At 39.3% G+C, this 19,493-nt stretch overlaps 1 protein-coding gene across 1 annotated transcript in view; it reads right to left on the bottom strand.

The window, feature by feature from the left end:
- LRP2 (LDL receptor related protein 2) overlaps nt 1–19,493 on the bottom strand; it is a 199,659-nt gene that overhangs the window by 156,993 nt on the left and 23,173 nt on the right. Inside the window, exons 2-3 of the mRNA XM_068544952.1 lie at nt 6,167–6,274; nt 3,709–3,831 (exon numbers count right to left, since the gene is read on the bottom strand). Of these exons, the coding sequence (XP_068401053.1) occupies nt 3,709–3,831; nt 6,167–6,274 (231 nt within the window). The remainder of the gene's footprint in view (nt 1–3,708; nt 3,832–6,166; nt 6,275–19,493) is intronic.

Genomic DNA, 19,493 nt, shown 5'->3' with positions numbered 1-19,493 from the left:
AACATTCAAGGTTGTGAGTGTAGACAATTATATTATCAACATGTGTTGAGAATACAATATAGCTTGAAAACCTATACAGTAAAAATGATGGATGAAATAAGAATTTTTCAGGTATAGGTATTAATCAAGGATCAGTAAGGTCCCCCTCATTGAAATCCTTGTTTAAACAAGAAGGAAATATGCCAAAGGGTAAACAGTGGTTATTTCTGAGTATTAGGAATGTGGGTGATTTTTTTTTTCTTTAGAGTTTTCTCTACTATATAAGCTTTCTACATTGAATACCTGTCAATTTGATAAACATAAATTTAAGCTAGCTTGATTTTATCCTAAGTTGATTAGGGTAGGTGAGAGCAGAGCACCAGTAGTTTATCAAATTTGCCTCTGGATAAAACAGACAAAATCAAATGAATCAATATTCCAAGCATCATGTGAATTCTATTCTGTGAGCCTGAGGCAGAAATTTTTTTTTTAATTAATTAATTTTTATTTATTTATTTTTGGCTGCGTTGGGTCTTCATTGATGCACGCGGGCTTTCTCTAGTTGCGGCGAGGGGGGCTACTCTTCATTGCGGTGCGCGGGTTTCTCATTGCGGTGGCTTCTCTTGCTGCGGAGCATGGGCTCTACGCACGCGAGCTTCAGTAGTTGTTGCGCAAGGGCTTCAGTGTTTGTGGTTCGTGGGCTCTAGAGCGGGATCTAGAGCGCAGGCTCAGTAGTTGTGGCGCACGGGCTTAGTTGCTCCCCGGCATGTGGGATCTTCCAGGACCAGGGCTCGAACCCGTGTTCCCTGCATCGGCAGGCAGATTCTTAACCACTGGAAGCCCTGAGGCAGGAATTATGATGGGACTTTTTAATTGTCCACATAAAAGAGAAGCATTTGGGGAAAAGATGATCCGATAAAAAAAATAATGTAAAATTTAAAACGCAAGAGTTACCTTATAAAATCCATACTCATTTAAAATAGTATGGAACATAGCTCATAAATTATTGCTGTAAAGTTATTTCCAGTCTCCCCAAGCAGTTGCCCTTGGTAGTTCCCATCCCCTCTATGTAGTATTATTATCAAGGGGTCATCCACCACACACTGCATCACAATCTACAGCTCAGCTTTCTTCCTACTCCCTGTGGGGAGCAAGGGAAAATGGAACCAAATGGCATATCTAGCCAAAAGATAAATAACCCATCATTCATTCATTCAGTGTCCACTTATCAAGAACCTACTATCTGCTAGACAGAATACCAAGCCTTAGGGATACAAGCTGAATAAAGCACAGTCACTGCTCTCCAGAGCTTCACAATCTAGCGCTGAGTACCTACTAGGTCACCCTTTTCCTCTAGGACCTTTGAGAGGCCAGCCAGAAATATCAGAGCCCAGAACAGATTTCCTAGAAACAAGGATTTCTCCCTGCTCCCTACTATGCCTGGTACTTTTCCTTCCTCCTTTCAGTCCTTCTGAACTACTGTCCCCCACCTCCCTCCCTTTTTGCCACTCCACCTCAGATCTGGATGCGCGTAACTGGACCTGATGTAGATATGCCGTGCTCCTATCTGGCCTTGACTAGCTCCTGTCTGTGCCCTCCTCAAGACTTCCATTTGTCACCACCACCACCCTCCACAGCCCTACACAGTTTGCTGGTTTCCCCTGAACCACTCTGCCCCAAGGATCACCATCTCTTTGTTGCTGGCAAACCTCATGACCAGCACTGACGAGCCCTAACAGATTGTTTAATTATACAGTCTACATTTTACCTTTACACCAAAGTCAAACTCATAAGTATTGAGAATTTCCATTATCTTCCTCAAAAGAAGGCTTCTAGTGGCTCAACTGAAAAGAGCTCATACTCCCATTGCTGGACTCAAAATTCCTGGACTTAATTCCAATTTTTTATAAATACATCCAGAATCTACTGAAGACCACAGCAACTCCACTGCTAGTCACCCAACAAACAAGTTCCCACATGACGTAGCCATCAAAAATATCTGTTTCTTCTTTGATCTTTGTGGACAATGTCCACGTGAAAATGTCGACAGGATCTTGGCTGTCTCAAAACCAACACACAGTGATGATAGATGTCCATGATTTGTGGGATGTGCATTTAATGAAACAGAATGTGGGGAAGTTGAAAGGTGAATGCTACACAGTGATCAGAGCTGGACTTTTTCAGAGGACAACTGAGGTCAAGAGCCTGAGGTGGTTCATTACAGCCTTGTATCTTCTCTCCAATTTCCATCTCAGTCCAACTTAGACTCGCTAAAAGGTTTTAGTTTGGGGTTTTTTTGTTGTTGTTGTTTTCTTTTGTCTTATAAAAACACAGGGAAAAGATGTTGATGTTTTCTCTTCTAGATATTGAAATGTGAATTATGGGAATGTAAAATTCAGGACTTCTGCAGCTTTCATGCAATCATGAAAAGCCAATAGGCTAAAAAGATGGCAGGGCAGGGCAGAATAGTAGAAGAAAATTGGATGATGTCACCGATCCAAGGAATTGAGATTTTCCATTATCTGCCAATCAATTCCGGAACAATGCTACATTTAGGCTTCTTGGGTGAGATAATAAATTCCCTTTTTCCTTAACTTTTTTGAGTTGTGTTTTTCATTCTTTGCAGCCAAAAACATCCCCATTGATACAAGAATAATTTTAAATTATACAAATATCCTTAAGAGAAAGGAATGCTACAGATGACAGACATCTTTCTCACATGTTGCCATCTTACATTCACCCAAGATTATGCTCTTGTCCAAAATTGTTTAAGCCCAATAAAACACTCTTTTCCAGTTCCATCCCAAAGAAATCAGAATGGAAGGGTTTCTTCCAGGTTACTGCCCTGAACCCCCTCAATGTCCAGGAATCAGCAGTCGCCAACGTCCTCTTCCTTGCTACTATTTGCTTTCTGGTGCCAGCTCATCCTACGATGGCTATAGCAGCCGTCACTGAAGTGCCTCCAACAGACCTCCACTTCCACTCAGTCAGAAAGAAGAGGGTTTAATAGTGGGGCAGAAGGGGTGGAAGGTTTTTTGTTTTTTGTTTTTTGTTTTAAAGGTTTGTTTGTTTGTTTGTTTGTTTTTATTTATGGATGTGTTAGGTCTTCATTTCTGTGCGAGGGCTTTCTCTAGTTGTGGCAAGCGGGGGCCACTCTTCATCGCGGTGTGCGGGCCTCTCACTATCGTGGCCTCTCTTGTTGTGGAGCACAGGCTCCAGATGCGCAGGCTCAGTAATTGCGGCTCACGGGCCCAGCTGCTCCGTGGCATGTGGGATCTTCCCAGACCAGGGCTCGAACCCGTGTCCCCTGCATTGGCAGGCAGACTGTCAACCACTGCGCCACCAGGGAAGCCCCGGGGTGGAAGGTTTTGCCTGCACAGTGTGCTGCAGGAGCTCGTGGACTCATCCAACTGCCAACCAGACAAATGAAGACCTCCACATATAGATACCAATAAGTGTTTTGTTTCTTTCTTAAGCATAACATAACCTGAGTTAAATACTGGGAATCCATCCCATGTCCACATCACTGGCTATCTTGATAATTCTTCAGCACATTCACACTTTCAGTATCATCCAACCCCTGAGTGAGATGGCTGGCACAGGTTCCCTTGTCCTTCAAGGCCCAACTCTGCATTTATAAAGATTCATTCCATTGTGTTTTGTATTTGTAACAGGTTGGAATTTAAGGTGTCCAAAGGGCCAAAACAAGATTCCTCTACAAGCACTTACGGCAATGCCGACGTTCATCTGAGCCATCAATACAGTCTTCTTCCTCGTCACACACCCAGTGGACCGGGATGCATAGCTCCTCACTCTGACACAGGAACTGGTTGGAACGGCAAGTAGGGTGAGCTAAAATAAACCAGAAAAAAACTCATTATGTCAAACATCCACCCTATTATACCAACCAACAATGCTCGTTTCAAAAGAAGTATGTCAACTCCTGCTCCATATATTTGATAACAAATATAAAAAACCTTAGAGCCTGTGGACTTTGACCAGTGTTCACTGTCAAGTAATCTCAGCAATGGCATCACAGCAAAATGATGATCCAAAGCAATACAAAATACAGAGAATAAAACAAACAGCCCAAACACACATTCATACAAAGTTATGACCAAAAAAAAATTAAATTTTTAATTTCAATAAAATCAACCATGAGTTTATAATTATTAAATTATTTGAAGTGTTTTGTAATAACTAATAGTCAAGCATCATGATAAATTGTAAAATCCATGAGATTTGGAAAATAAGACCCAAAATCAAATAATTTATTATTTCCACAATTTACTTGCTTTACAATCTTCAGCAGGTTCTCTGAATCTCAATGTATGCACCATAAAATGGGGACTATATTTTTCTCACGGTGTGCTATAAAAAATAAGTAGAATGGAATATTACCCAGCCATAAAATGAAATGAAACTGAGTTATTTGTAGTGAGGTGGATGGACCTAGAGTCTGTCATACAGAGTGAAGTAACTCAGAAAGAGAAAATCAAATACCGTATGCTAACACATATATATGGAATCTAAAAAAAAAAAAAAATGGTTCTGATGAATCTAGGGGCAGGACAGGAATAAAGACGCAGGCGTAGAGAATGGACTTGAGGACACAGGGAGGGGGAAGGGTAAGCTGGGACGAAGTGAGAGAGTGGCATGGACATATATACACTACCAAATGTAAAATAGATAGCTAGTGGGAAGCAGCTGCATGGCACAGGGAAATCAGCTCAGTGCTTTGTGACCACCTAGAAGGGTGGGATAGGGAGGGTGGGAGGGAGGCTCAAGAGGGAGGGGATATGGTGATATGTATACATATAGCTGATTCACTTTGTTATACAGCAGAAACTAACACACCATTGTAAAGCAATTATACTCCAATAAAGATGTTAAAAAAAGAAAATAAGTAGAGTAACATATGTGAAAGTACCATGTAAATAAGTTGCGAGTAATTGTCATTGGTATGTTTTTATCATCATCGTTATGGGACATTGATAAATTGTCGGTATGACTGTTCAATTTTTCCTTTATCTCAGAATACACTGTTCCTGACTTTCTGCTCCTAGTGTTTAACCTAAAATGAACTCAGTAAGCCCAGAGGAGGCAAATAGATAGCACTTGATCATATCTCTACAAATAGAACTACTCCCTTACTCAAAGTGTGGTTTCCAGACCAGCAGCATCAGCACTACCTGGGAGCTTGCAGAAATGCAGAATCTCAGGTCCCACCTCAAACATGTGGAATTAAAACCTACACTTTAACAAGCTCCCCAGGTGATCCATTTCTGCATGAAAGTTTGAGAAGCACCTTATAGGACCTAATCTCCACACTTCTCCCATTTTCAAATGCATCGTCATCCAAACAATACACCAAAGTTTGTCCTGTTGTGCCACAGGATGGCCAACGATTCAAAACAAATTTTCACCTGCTTTCTTGGTTTTTGGATGATAACCCTTGCCTGTTCACCTGTCAGAATGAATGAAATTGCAGTAGTGTGATGGATCACCTATGGCAAGGTGGGAGAGCAATGGACATAAGGGTTGGGATTAGTGCATCAATTGGGAAGCCTTTAATAAATAATTTAGCTTCTCTATGCCTCAGTTTCCTCATCTGAAACCTACCTCAGAATATTGTTGAGAGAACTAAATGAAGAAATATATGAAAGTGATTTTATAATTCTTCTAAATTAAAGAGTTAAATTGGGGGTTTATAATATTATCATGTTTTTAACTATTATTTAAAAAACATAAATCACACTAGCCCCTTCTGTGACCTCTTGATAGTAATGCACACAAGTTCTACTACATCCTTTTTATAAACACAGACTCTTCCTTGAATTACAAATCACAGCAGTACAGACAACATTATTTTTTTTGTTCTTGTTAGTGCACAAAATTTGCAGATGGAATAATCTGAAATAATCGTTTATAGGCTTCAGAAAACAGCTCAGAAAGTTGGTTCCACACCAAGGTCATGGGATAAAAGTAAGATAGAAACTGATGTGAATTGAACCTCGTGATCAAAAGGGACTGAATTCTTAATGCCACCAGTTCTCTATCTCAAAAGATTGGAGCTCAGTCCAATCTACTACTAAAGGCACAACTCTTTCTCTTTGTTACAGCTGAAATGACCATGAAGCACTTCTGCTACTCAGAACAGAGCTTAGCCCCACCGCTCTTCACTTACGGCAGCCAATTTCATCCGAGCCATTCGCGCAGTCTCTGGTCCCGTCACACCGCCAGGACGCAACGATACAAAGCCCAGGTTGGCACTGAAACTCGTCACTGTGACATTCTGTAATCCCACAAGCAAGAGAAAGCCAGTTTAAAAAGTTACCCACACAGATATTTCAAAAAAATACAAATTTTTGATGAAAACAAAAAATTATGCAACTAGTTAGTAATCAAAGAATGTAAATTATTTATACAATTAGGAAAACATTTTTATGATTATATTCTGTTTCAGGGTCTGCAGGAAAGTCATTTTCACACACAGCTGACTAGAGTGCACCTTGAGGTAACCAATCTGGAAAGCAATTTGACAACAGGTATCCTGCTTTTTAAAAGTGCTTATTCTTTAACTTAATACTTTTACTTCTAGGTAATTTTTTTTCCCCTGAAGGAACTAAGCAGAGAATTAAAGATTCATGTATAGAGGTTTTCATCATAGCATAATTTATAATAAAGGAAATTGCAAACCTCGTAAATGTCCAATAATATGAAAATGAATAAATTTTCTTATAGCTATATCTATATATCATATTAGGAACTCATTAAAATAGTTATGAAGAACTTCTAAATGATTTGGAGAAATATTTGTAATATTTCATTATACATTATAACAAAGACAAGGATGCAAAATTTTACCTGTAACAGAATCATATATAACAGAAAAAAAGCACAGAAAAGGCCAGAAAGTTAAGGGTGGTTATCTCTGATAACATCATGAGTAACTTTTCATTTGTGGGACTGTGCTTTTTTCAGTTTCCCACCCTACAGTCTTTTTAAGCGCCTATTTATTACTAAATCATATACAGCAATTTATGGTTCTTCATTCTTAGATACAAGACCAATATTATGGCTTTTTGCTTGTAACTTATTTGTAAGATGCCAGGTACGGCTCTTCTCTGCCAACAAACAAAGGCCAAAAAACAAACAAACAAAAATCTCTGCAGCCAATCAGAGTGCACAAACTTGGCATCAAACTAGCCACATTTCCAAGTGGCAGTGATATCTCCTAGTGATACCAGAAAGTGAATATAACTTAAACAAGTTCATTTAATTCAACCAGTATATCCTGCAGTTTTCCTAGTTCTCCCCAGGGGACTAATTTGGCAGTTAGCGATCCTCTGAGTTTCCCCAAATAGCTGACCAGCAACCTCCCCATACATTATGTGCCAAGCATGAATTTTATTTTTAAGAGAGCAACCAACACCAACCCAACATGGAGAAGACTCAAAATTATTCTTTTACAAACCCATGGTGGTAGAGGAATAATTCGGGGGGTTGGAAGAATAATTATACTTTCCCCATGTATTTAAGCAATCATGCTAAATTACCCATTTCAATGTTTGACTAATTAAACTGAAATTAAGTAAATATACAGATCAATTACCTACTCCTAAAATAAATAAACAATGTGCTATCCTGTCTTGTGTAAATGCAGGCATATCAAGAGCATGACATAAACATAGTTAAGTGATCTATTCCTAGGGGATATAGGCTACTTTGTTCATGGAATGTTCAAATCTGATTGTCTGGTAGTGACATCCTGATTTATAATGTATGCTGCAAATGGTCAGAAACTTTCCTTGGCTAAATGGTGGTACCGAGTGGTACAGGAATACGTACACCCAAATACCTTCTATAGACTAATGCATGATGGTGGTTGGTGGTGCAGGTCTGGGGTTGGTGGTGCAGGTCTCTTATCAACTACCTTTAAAACACAACAACCTCCCTTGCAAAAATGCCCCTAAGGAATGTACAAATTCACTCTGGAATCCCAGAACTTCTCATTGGATTTTGTTCTACAAAGCAATATTTCCATGAGAGATTAGAGGCTTTGGAGGTTTAGCTATTAACACAACATATATTAAATCACTTTTATCAATTAGGTCTATTGTTAGTAATCCAACATAATACATTTGTAAATTCAGTACATTTGTTTCCCTTAGTATCTAATAATTTCTGGTTGAAAAATTATAACAATCTAAAGGTCAGTCTACTTACAAAGAGTTTCCTATTGCTGGAAAAATCATACACTTAGAAACTGAGCATACTGAAGCAAATTCTCAGAACAATATACTGCCTGTTTTTAAATATATGTATAATTAGTGTTATTTCTTAAGCAACATTTTTGTTTATTTGGGTTTTTTTTCTTTTTTCATTTCTTAAGCAATTTTTATTACAAGTCAAATTTTGAGGTTGTTTTTTGTTTTTGCTAAAATATGAAGTTAAGCACATTATGAAAAGAACACAAAATAGATACCCAAAAGTCATTTGTTAAGCACTTCAAAGTCAATTATTTAAAATCACACATTAAAAAAAAAATTAAACTGATAGGGGAACTTTTACAATTAAGTAACTCTTTCTAGTTAGTATTTTTCACATTTGATCTCCCAAATACTCAGTTATCTAAAGTAATATATCAAGCCCAATTCACTCAACTTATCAACAGATCCATGGTAATTCTTTTGTCAAGTTCATCTTTTCAATATTAACTTCCATGCCTGTTATAACTCCCAAATGACTATTGTTTGGAAACATCTCTTCAGAAGAACAAATGGATACTCTATCACTTGCTGGGTGGCATCTTAGTAATCAACCAAATGCTCCACTAGTGTCAGAAGACTGTCATCCATTCTATTACAAAGGAAATATGTGTTGTTTAAAAACAAACTGCTAGTATAGCACAGGGAACTCTATTCGATACTTTGTAATAACCTATATGGGAAAAGCATCTGAAAAAGAATAGATATATGTAGATATATAACACAATCACTTTGCTGTACACCTGAATCTAACACAACATTGTAAATCAACTATTCCCCAATATAAAATAAAAATGTTTAACAATAATAATAATAATAAAATAGAAATCAAACAAAAATGATAATAAAGTTCCAGAATAGGCAAAAATAAAAAATAAATTAAAAAAAACAAAAACACACTGCTAGTGAAAAGGTCTAGATCAAGTTTGATAACAATTTCAGCTGCCCCTGATTTTAACTGGTTTGTATGCACTTTATTTTCTGAGAGTTTTTTTAAAATAAGTAGCCTTTACTCATAACCCCTCCAAAGGTTACTACATATTATCTATACTTTATTTTTTAATAATGTGAAGTCCAAAGAAGGTGGGAGTGGGGGAATTTCATACCTTGGAGCTAAACATAGTTTATGAAAGAAAAAAATCTAAATAGAGCAAAATTTAACACTTCTTTCAACAAATGGTCTCTAAACATCCATATTCAACCAATCCATTTTTAACCAAGAGGTAATTCTGCAAACAATCTTTTATAACTTTAAAACAGTCTCCCTCTAATAAAAACCAAAGAGGAAAACATCATAATCCGCACTGAAATAAAAACCTATTGTTAAGAGCCAGGCAGTCATTGACAAGGAACCATTAGAACCAAAGGGACACCCTACTTTCCCAGGCTGGCCCTGCCTTTCCCCAAAATCAAAGTAGATGGTGCAAAGATGAAAAAACTATTTGTGTGGTACTTAAGTGGTATGCACCATTCTAAGTACTTTGTAAACTTTTTGTAAACTTTGTCATTTAACCTTCATAACAACCCTACAAGATAGATGTCATTCTTATGCATATTTTACAAATAAAGAAACTGAGACACAGAGCAATTCAGTAACTTGCCCAAGATCAAATAGCAAACATGTGCAAAGCAAGATCTGGATCTGACAGTTCTGGTCCAGCATCTGTGCTGTACTGACTACCAGTGCTCTATGTTCTCTTCAAACCAGGAAAAAAAAAAAAATTCCACCAAAAAAATGAATGTAAAAATTTGATTATTTTCCAAAGTTGTTATCAACATTCACTGGATTCATTAACTGGACTGGTGTGGAATCCACGCCACACCATATGCTCATACAATACAATTGGAGAAGAGTAGTCTACTTAGCAACAAACATTGCACATAAAAACAAAGGAAAATTTGCAACAATCAAAAGCAATGCAAGGAGGGAGGGGTGTGGGGGAGGGATGTATTGGGAGTTTGGGGTTAGCAGATGCAAACTATTATACAGAGAATGGAAAACAAGTTCTCACTGCATAGCACAGGGAACTATATGAAATATCCTGTGATAAACATAATGGAAAAGAATATGAAAAAGAATGTATATATATGTATAACTGAATCACTTTGCTGTACAGTAGAAATTAACACAACATTGTAAATCAACTGCATTTCAATAAAATAAATTTTTTTAGAAAAAGCAATGCCGGGAAATCAAAAAAAGAGTTTCAATCTCTTCAAGAAAAATTACAATAGACATAGGGATAAACTTGTTTTTCAACATTATAGAGCCCCAAGCTGGAGAAAAACAAGAGTAATCCTTTCTTCATAAATAGCCATAGCCCAAGCTTCCTGGTTTAAGTGTTGGACTAAGAATGTGTTAAGATAAGATATTGGAGCAACAGATAATGCCTAGAGGAGGGAAGAAGTTTGTTTTTCCAGAAGGGGCACAGCACGGAATTGAGAGCACCACTTCTGTATCCTTTACAAACTCTGGCACAGCGCTAGGCACATGTGGGACAGTAAACACGTATTCACCAGGTAATGAAGATTTCTCTTTGTAAAATTACATATCAGAGATTCATAAAACCATCAAGGCAAACAATGAGTCTTTTAATTGGAGTTTACTATCTTAAATCTATAGAAAGAAAAATGAAACCTGGTATAATTTGAAATAGGAAGAATATCTAAAAGTTTTAAAAAGAGAAAAATATTGTCATACTAATGTTTCATTCTTTTTTGAATTTTTTTAAATTTATTTATTTTATTTTAGTTTTGGCTGCACTGGCTCTTCTTTGCTGCGCTCGGGGCTTTACTCTAGTTTCAGAGAGCAGGGGCTACTCTTCATTGCGGTGCGTGGGCCTATTGCGGTGGCTTCTCTTGTTGTGGAGCACGGGCTCTAGGCGCGTGGGCTTCAGTAGTTGTGGCTCGTGGGCTCTAAAGCGCAGGCTCAGTAGTTGTGGTGCACAGGCTTAGCTGCTCCGCGGCATGTGGGATCTTCCCGGACCAGGGCTCGAACCCGTGTCCCCCTGCATTGGCAGGCGGATTCTTAACCGCCACACCACCAGGGAAGCCCCCTAATGTTTCATTCTTTTGCCCTTTTCTTATAAGAGTTTCTTTTTCCTCTCATGAATTCTATTAGAAGAAAAAGGCAAGTCGTAGTCAATGGAACATTGTCCAAAGTTAACAGAGTAAGGTAATTTCTGTGGCAAATCCTACTTTCCGTCTAGATCCTCTAACATGTGCTGGTCTTTCCAGACACTTTTGGTCTACCTGAGGAGGCACATGTGCTCTTTTTAAAAACATGTAACACTACGTGGCACTTTAATAGTCTTACCTCCACTGAACTCAAAGAAATACATTCCTTAATTCACTCATAATTTTTACTTCACTTCTTCGGTACTTTGTTTTTATTCCCTTGGTATTGACAGACATACTTGTGATGTTTATAAGCTGGGTGATGGTTTACTACAATTCTCATACCTTGTCCACACCAACAAGGCCAGTCCCCTTTTGAAGATTTAAAGTCACTTACTAATTTCCAAACTTGACACTGCAGCCATGACAGCCAAGGGTAACAAACTGTCTGGAGACCCTGCCCTGCCTAATGTCAACCGGTGGAATAGCCACCAACTCAACTGATGGAACTGAAACGAGACGGGTACAGCAAACCAGCCTACTACTCTTTCTGTACAATATTTTAGCTGCCTGGTTTTCAGAACAGGTCGCCAAATAGGTGGCCAGAATTATTCTTTTTTTTTTTTAATCCAGTTCACAAACAACTGAGTTGACTGCTTTTTCCAAATTATTGTTTCAGAGCCCTGATGTTTTGATAGAGGAAAACAATATTGATATTGAGAGGACATTTCAAGAAGTCAAAGACTTTGAGGGAAACCCACAAAGCCAGCTGATGCGTGATCATGTACACACATCACTTAAATGAAATTTTTTTTAAAAAAGGACCAAAAGAATATGATGTCAGATTCAATAAAGCCACACACGAAAAAAAAATCATACCCGCTGTGTGCAAAACTTTGTTTAAGGTTTGTGGAAGAAACAAAGAATGATAAGATATGATCCTTTTTTTAAATAGAACTTACAAATTTATTGGGGACAAAAGTTATTTATGCATTATAAATTAAATAGCCATGTAACAACAATAGCTGCTATTTGTTGAGCACCTACTATGTGTTGGACAATATAAAAAGCTTTATACACATCCATTTTTTTTTTAAGATTTAATTTTATTTATTTTTGTCTGTGTTGGGTCTTTGTTGCTGTGTGTGGGCTTTCTCTAGTTGTGGAGAGCGGGGGCTACTCTTCGTTGCAGTGCGCGGGCTTCTCATTGTGGTGGCCTCTCTTGTTGCGGAGCACGGGCTCTAGGCACACAGGCTTCAGTAGTTGTGGCACGCAGACTCAGTAGTTGTGGCGCATGGGCTGGGGAGCACAGGCTCAGTAGTTGTGGAGCACAGGCTTAGTTGCTCCGCGACATGTGGGATCTTCCCAGACCAGGGCTCGAACCCGTGTCCCCTGCATTGGCAGGTGGATTCTTAAGCACTGCGCCACCAGGGAAGTCCCTATACATATCCATTGGATCCTCTTAGAAATATGTGAAGTGAGATTTATATTTATTTAATAGAAGGGGAACTTGAATCTCAGGGGCATTAATCAAATTCCCACAGATGCAGAAAATGTCAAAGTCTGATTCAGACCCAGCGCCTGTGTGATTTCAGAGTCTGTGCTCTATTCCTCAACCCCCATCCCACAAAATAAATGACAGCTTTCAATCACCCAGAATTTATTAAGTGCCAGTAGTATTTTAAGTGTTTCCCATAGATTATCTCACTTATCCTCACAACAATCCTATGAGATGGTACTAACAGCCCCATTTCAAAGATGAGAAAACTGAGGCTTGACCAAATCTCACAACTGGTAGGTGGAGAAGCAGGGATTCACACCTAGGTAGTATGACTCCAAAGTTGCGCCATATGACAGTAGATGATTTCATTCCAAATAAGGAGCAGAGGTAATAAGAACCAATTGGTCTCAGGGAGAAAAAAATGAATACCACAAGATGATGCAATGAGAGAGGCTTCATGAAGGAGAATAAGACTGCACTGGGCCTGTGTGAAAGAGCAGGACTTGGCGAGGGGTGGGGGGGTGAAGGAGGGACCGTGCTTTGTGCAAGGGCCCAAACAACTTGAGGGAGGCCCAGCATGGGTGAGGGGGGAATAAGCAGGCCTCCATGGCCCAAGTGCAGGGAACCTCTTCTAAAGTGGGGGACAACCAAGCTGGGGAGATGGGGAAGAAAGGGCCTTGAATGCCAAGAACAGAGTGACATGATCAAACGGGTTGAGAGTGAGAAAGCTTAGAAAGCTCTAGTGCCAGTAACTATATTAAAACTAAAAGTCGCTCTGGGTGGATACAAATCTGAATGAGGATATAGACTTTGGCCATGAGAAGGGCTTGGGCTCCTTAGAACCCTGCCCAGAGCATGAGCTCAGTGAACAGGCTGGTGGGTGGTTCACCAAGAGGCTCTGGCAGGGGTGGGGCTCACCCTGCAGCCCCTCCAGTTGCCCCAGGCCCGATCCAAAGCAGCTCCAATGCACGGCAAATGGCCAACAGTTTCCGCAGGTGCCACCCAAGGCCTCCTAGTGTCCGGTTCCCTCCAAGCTGAATGGATGTGTCTGCGCATCCAGCATGAGGAATTCAGCCAGACCTCGAGAGACAGAGGATCTCAAAGACTGCTGAAATATTTGCTTAATAATTTTTAAAGTGCCGTTTCAATGATCCAAAGCCGGCAGAATAATATGATGCACTATCAGAGAAGCCTCTCAATTCTGAGAAGTGGGAAGTTACATTTCCACCTTTCCTAACTGAGCTATTCCTCACGCATTTTGTTTAAACACTAGCTACCTGTCTTTCTCCCCTTTCCCCGTCTCTTCCACATCACTTCTTTTTCACTGAGCACCTCCTCGACCTACAACCAGATTGTTCATCAGCACTGAAGTGCATTATAAATAAAACCACGCTTCTCAGGGGTTCCTGACAGGACGTGATGGGCATGTAGGATGGGATAATTATTCAGCTGCCGTGGGCAAAGCAGGAGGTCTAGCGTCCCTGGCCCCTCCCCTGACATGTGGAATGCCGGTACTGCCCATCCCCCGTCCCTGTGACATACATGTCCACACCCCTTGAGAGTAGTGGTACCACCCCCAGTTGAGAACAACTTAGAACCTCTAAGCAGCACGGACATTCAGAGCTCAAAATGTCTTAACCCACATGAAAGAGATCATCTACGAAACCCCCTGTAATAAATTCTTCCCTCCTAAAGATAATAAAATTTCTTAAGCGGCAATCGCACTCCCTCCCACCCATCAATAAGAGGGCCTGAGATTGGGCAATATCATGCCGCAGCTGCCAGTACCAGCACCTTGAAATGAACTCCCCTGGGAGTGTGGTAAAGCATCTCAGTTCCAGGCAGGCCTGCTTCACCCTGAAGTGCTCCACGGGACATCCACAGGCTTACCCATTCAAGGGTGGCGGGGGGGGGGGGGGGGGTCACACAAAAAAACAAGCCCCAAATCTGAAGTCCTCAAGCAGTTCTTCACTAATGGAAAAGGTCATTGCTACGAAAAACAGTCATAAACACACCTGCTCATGGTGCAACGTTTTCCCATCTGTGTAATTATCAGAACAAAAGAAAAAACTTTTTTCGAATGTCCTCTCCCCACCCCTGCCACATACGCTCACAAAAAAATAAAGATATGAATTGACAATCATCCAAGTGCCCAAAGCATTCGAAAGAAACTCTAAGTTTTGACCAAGAACACTCAGCAATGAAAACTTTCTGCCAGCCATGACCAAACACTGAAACTGTGTTTGTATTAGTCTTTTCTGTATTTCCTCATATAATCCATGCAGTGTTTCCTCTATCAGCTGAATCACTGAGGTTCCTATAGATGGACTCCCCCTCTACATGGGAGAAAACTAAGTCCAAGACCTTTGTCCCCACTCCCCCGCAAGGAACTAACTGGTTATCTGATGGCCAAAGAGCTACATTTATAGGATGCTGAAAAGAGCACTATCCAAACAGCAGAAAATTTAAGACAGTCTGCCTGCTCTGGTTAATAAGAACTCAATGAATCAAACTCCATGAGAAAAGAGTACAACACCCTTCAACACAATGTTTTAACATGACTTGTACAAAAACTATAAATCCCCCCATTTAAGAGCTGATTTCCAACCCCAACTGCCCAGAGTATTCCTATACAGCTTACTGATTAGCAAGATAAATTACTGGAAGATGGTTGAACAGAATCAAAAGCTAAAAAGGAAAATCACACACATGTGAGAAATAAGTGACTACACAGATCTCCAGATAGGCAGCTTTCCTGCTTAAGGCTTATTACATAGGGTGTGATAGACCCACTCTCAATCCTAACACAGAGTTTATAAATAGCACCAAACCAGGGTTTTTCTGATTAATTAGTCCCAAGTGTTGAACCGTAAGTCAAATCAATACAGGTGTGTTAAAGCTGCAGGCATCACTGCTGTTTTGGTCACCTTAACAAGCAAATTAGATCACCAGGTTATCAAGTGAACAATGGCTTGATACCAGAAATTATGACAATAGCAGCAGAAGGAGAAGAAATTGACTCCCAACTGGTGGATTTGGGGATGATTCTCTATAGTCACAGGGCAAATCATTTGTAACTACTAAATGGATGTTCTGGATTGAATCATACAAACACCTTTTTGTTCTGATCTTATTTTAGTTTTTTTCTAACTTTTATTATTGACTTTATTGAAGTATAGTTGATTGACAATATTATATAAGTTTCAGGTGTACAACACAGTGATTCAGTATTTTTATAGATTATACTCCATTTAAAGTTATTACAAAATAATGGCTATATTTCCTTGTGCTGTACAATTTTTCCTTGTTTTCATTTAACAAACACTTTGCTGTATTCTTTATCCCTTACTCTATGTTATTTCATTCTTTTTTTTTTTTAATTGATTTATTTATTTATTTCTGGCTGTGTTGGGTCTTCGTTGCTGTGAGCGGGCTTTCTCTAGTTGCGGCGAGCTGGGGCTACTCTTCGTTGTGGTGCACGGGCTTCTCATTGTTGTGGCTTCTCTTGTTGCGGAGCACGGGCTCTAGGCACGCGGGATTCAGTAGCTGTGGCACGCGGGCTCAGTAGCTGTGGCTCACAGGCTCTAGAGCGCAGGCTCAGTAGTTGTGGCACACGGGCTTAGTTGCTCCGCAGCATGTGGGATCTTCCTGGGCCAGGGATCCAACCCATGTCCCCTGCATTGGCAGGCAGATTCTTAACCACTGCGCCACCTGGGAAGCCCTGTTATTTAGTTCTTGACCATTCACAATAGTTACACCAATAGGCTCTCAAGACATGAAAAGGGAGAAGAGGCAGAAATAGAGGAAGAAAGAGAAAAGGGGAAAGAGGAAGAGAGAGGGGGAGGAAAGGAGAGATATCAAGGTCAACAATCAACATCCAAACACTAAATTTAATGAGACCTTGCATCTTGCACCCTAAGCACAATTTGATACAAAATGGTAACTCATTCTTATCTAGCTATGGCCCAAATCCAGGCTGGAACAGTTTGTAATTGATAAGTGGGTTTATGAGTCACAAATTTCAGCGAGGAACTAAATAAGCTCTCATTCTAAATGTGTATATTTTCAGAAAGTAGAGATCAGATATATTTTTATATACAATATATATAATTTCATATATGTGTATGAAATTTACTCTGAAGCAACAAATACTTACGCAACCATAAGCAAGTCTGATGACAACTCTGACCAGAAATGTTGACCACGGCGGGGCTTATGGTGGCTTCTCACAGTGTTTACATACTGACTTTGATCAATTTGTTAGGAGACTAGTTGAGGTGAGCACACATGCATGACTCAACCTTGATGATTTAGTTATGGGCATGTATGGCTTCTGCCAACAAAACATTTTCCTAAACTCTTAAGAAATACTGTGCAGCAACAATGTGAAAATATTTCCACCAATAAGTTTAAAAGCCTGTTCCTGGGCAATAAGTACTGATAACTAATCATCTGGTAAACTGAAGTCAACATTTTTAATACATATGTATTGTGTCATTAACTTTTTTTAAAAAACTGGTTTTGCTGTTTTACAGTGTTTTTGTACTTTTTTCCCTTCTAGTGATGTTCTATCTCAGAAAGGATTTTATAAGCAGGAGCTCAAAATTCTCCCACCATGACCTGATATATGAAAAATAAAGAACAGAAAAAGTAAATGAGATTAAGAGACCAAAAGAAGAGTGATAGTAAGGTGGCAAGAATTTATTATGATTCTACCAATAACAGAGCATTATTCTAAAGTGTGAGCTCCTAAAAGCAGGAATAAATACCTCTGTAATCCCAGTGCCTAGCACAGAATGTCCTAGTACCGAGATGACCCTCAATAACTAAACGATATATGATGCATTGCAATATATGGGTGAAGTTGATTTCCAAAAGGTGATAAAGTCATGAGATCATGATGATTTGTGTACTTTTTTAATAGATCCTGCTGTTTAGAGCCACTGTTTCTTCCGGTCTAATTACCAACTGAACAATTATCTTCCATACTGACCCTCATGAGAGTCCAGAAAGACTCTTAAGAAGTCAACTCCAAATCCTTAGGAGCCTATTTATATGTCCAGTTCATTCTCTGCTATTTCAGTAAAGGATGGGACTCCCCTCCCCCCGCCCCACCCATATTATACAAAACATTTATATCCAGCATTACTCTGTAGTAGAGAATACTCTATACCCTCCCGCACAAAAAATAGGAGGGAGAAAAAGAAAGCTACAGGAGAATATCTGATTCCACAAATCAAAATTTGTAATTTTTATTGTAAGCAATTTGCTAACATAAGCATGACTTTAGTTTCCCTATAGAGTCAAAGGTAAAGCTGATTTTGTTAACTTGGGAATCTATAAAATAGGATTTATTACATTTACAAAGATTTTCATGGTAAAATGACACAAAATTTCCTGTGTCTCCTCTACTATATTGATTTTAGCAATTGAGCAAAAAGAACTTCAGGACATGCCTCACCAGCAGGTTATCTGTTAAATCAGGAGTTCTTTGGCCCCGGTTTGTTATGCCTGGGCTTAAATAACATTTACGGGTCTCCAAATGACTTCCAGGCTCTATAAATGTCATCACTTCATGTTATAACGTGAAACTCAATAGCTTGCTGACACAGAATCAACAATATTATATTGTCACCCACTGATACCCATGTGTAAGGAAATAGTGTTTGGGTTTCTGACTATATATGGTGAATTTATAATTCCCCCAATATTAAGAGCAGCTTAAATAAAATTACAATTTTATCTGCAATGACTGTCAAAAGCAGGAAGAAAAAAGGTAGCGTATATTTCCTAAGATTTCACCTAATCTGTATTTTAAGTATCAATTAGTAATGACAGTAAGAACTTATTGTCACAATAAATAGACACTGTTAACCATGCATTAAAATAGAATCTTAGAATTCTAATGCTGGAAAAAAGTAATGGTTTCAGTAATAAACTATACTAGGAAGTACATACAATAAAATCTCTATTAACTGACACAAACAAAACCATTGTTTACTGGAATTTTGTCTGCATTACACTTTTTAAAAAAGTAATTACAAGAAAATAAACTGATATTAGGGATTTGGTCAAGAATAGAGTTTTCGGGCTTCCCTGGTGGCGCAGCGGTTGAGAATCTGCCTGCCAATGCAGGGGATACGGGTTCGAGCCCTGGTCTGGGAAGATCCCACATGCCGCAGAGCAAACGGGGCCCGTGAGCCACAAGTACTGAGCCTGCGCATCTGGAGCCTGTGCTCCGCAACAAGAGAGGCCGTGATAGTGAGAGGCCCGCGCACCGCGATGAAGAGTGGCCCCCGCCTGCCACAACTAGAGAAAGCCCTCGCACAGAAACGAAGATCCAACACAGCCACGAATAAATAAATAAATTTAAAAAAAAAAAAAGAATAGAGTTTTCAGTGGCTGTCTTAAGTCTGGAAATTGGGCATCTAGAATTATACAGTGCTGACTTAGACATTGAATGAATGAACTGATATTCAGAATATAGGTTCTTAGGTATTATAATAAAGACAATTTAAATTAAGTCCAGTAAGAAATTCAGATTTCTCAATAAGTGCTGAAATAAGAAGATAGTGATGGAGAAAATACTAGACTAAGAGCCAAGACACATGGGTAGCACTGACTAC

Source organism: Eschrichtius robustus, chromosome 5 (assembly GCF_028021215.1).
Source record: "Eschrichtius robustus isolate mEscRob2 chromosome 5, mEscRob2.pri, whole genome shotgun sequence".
Lineage (NCBI taxonomy): Eukaryota > Metazoa > Chordata > Mammalia > Artiodactyla > Eschrichtiidae > Eschrichtius > Eschrichtius robustus.
The sequence above is the reverse complement of the archived record's forward strand: the minus strand, read 5'-3'. Positions and strand labels throughout refer to the sequence as shown.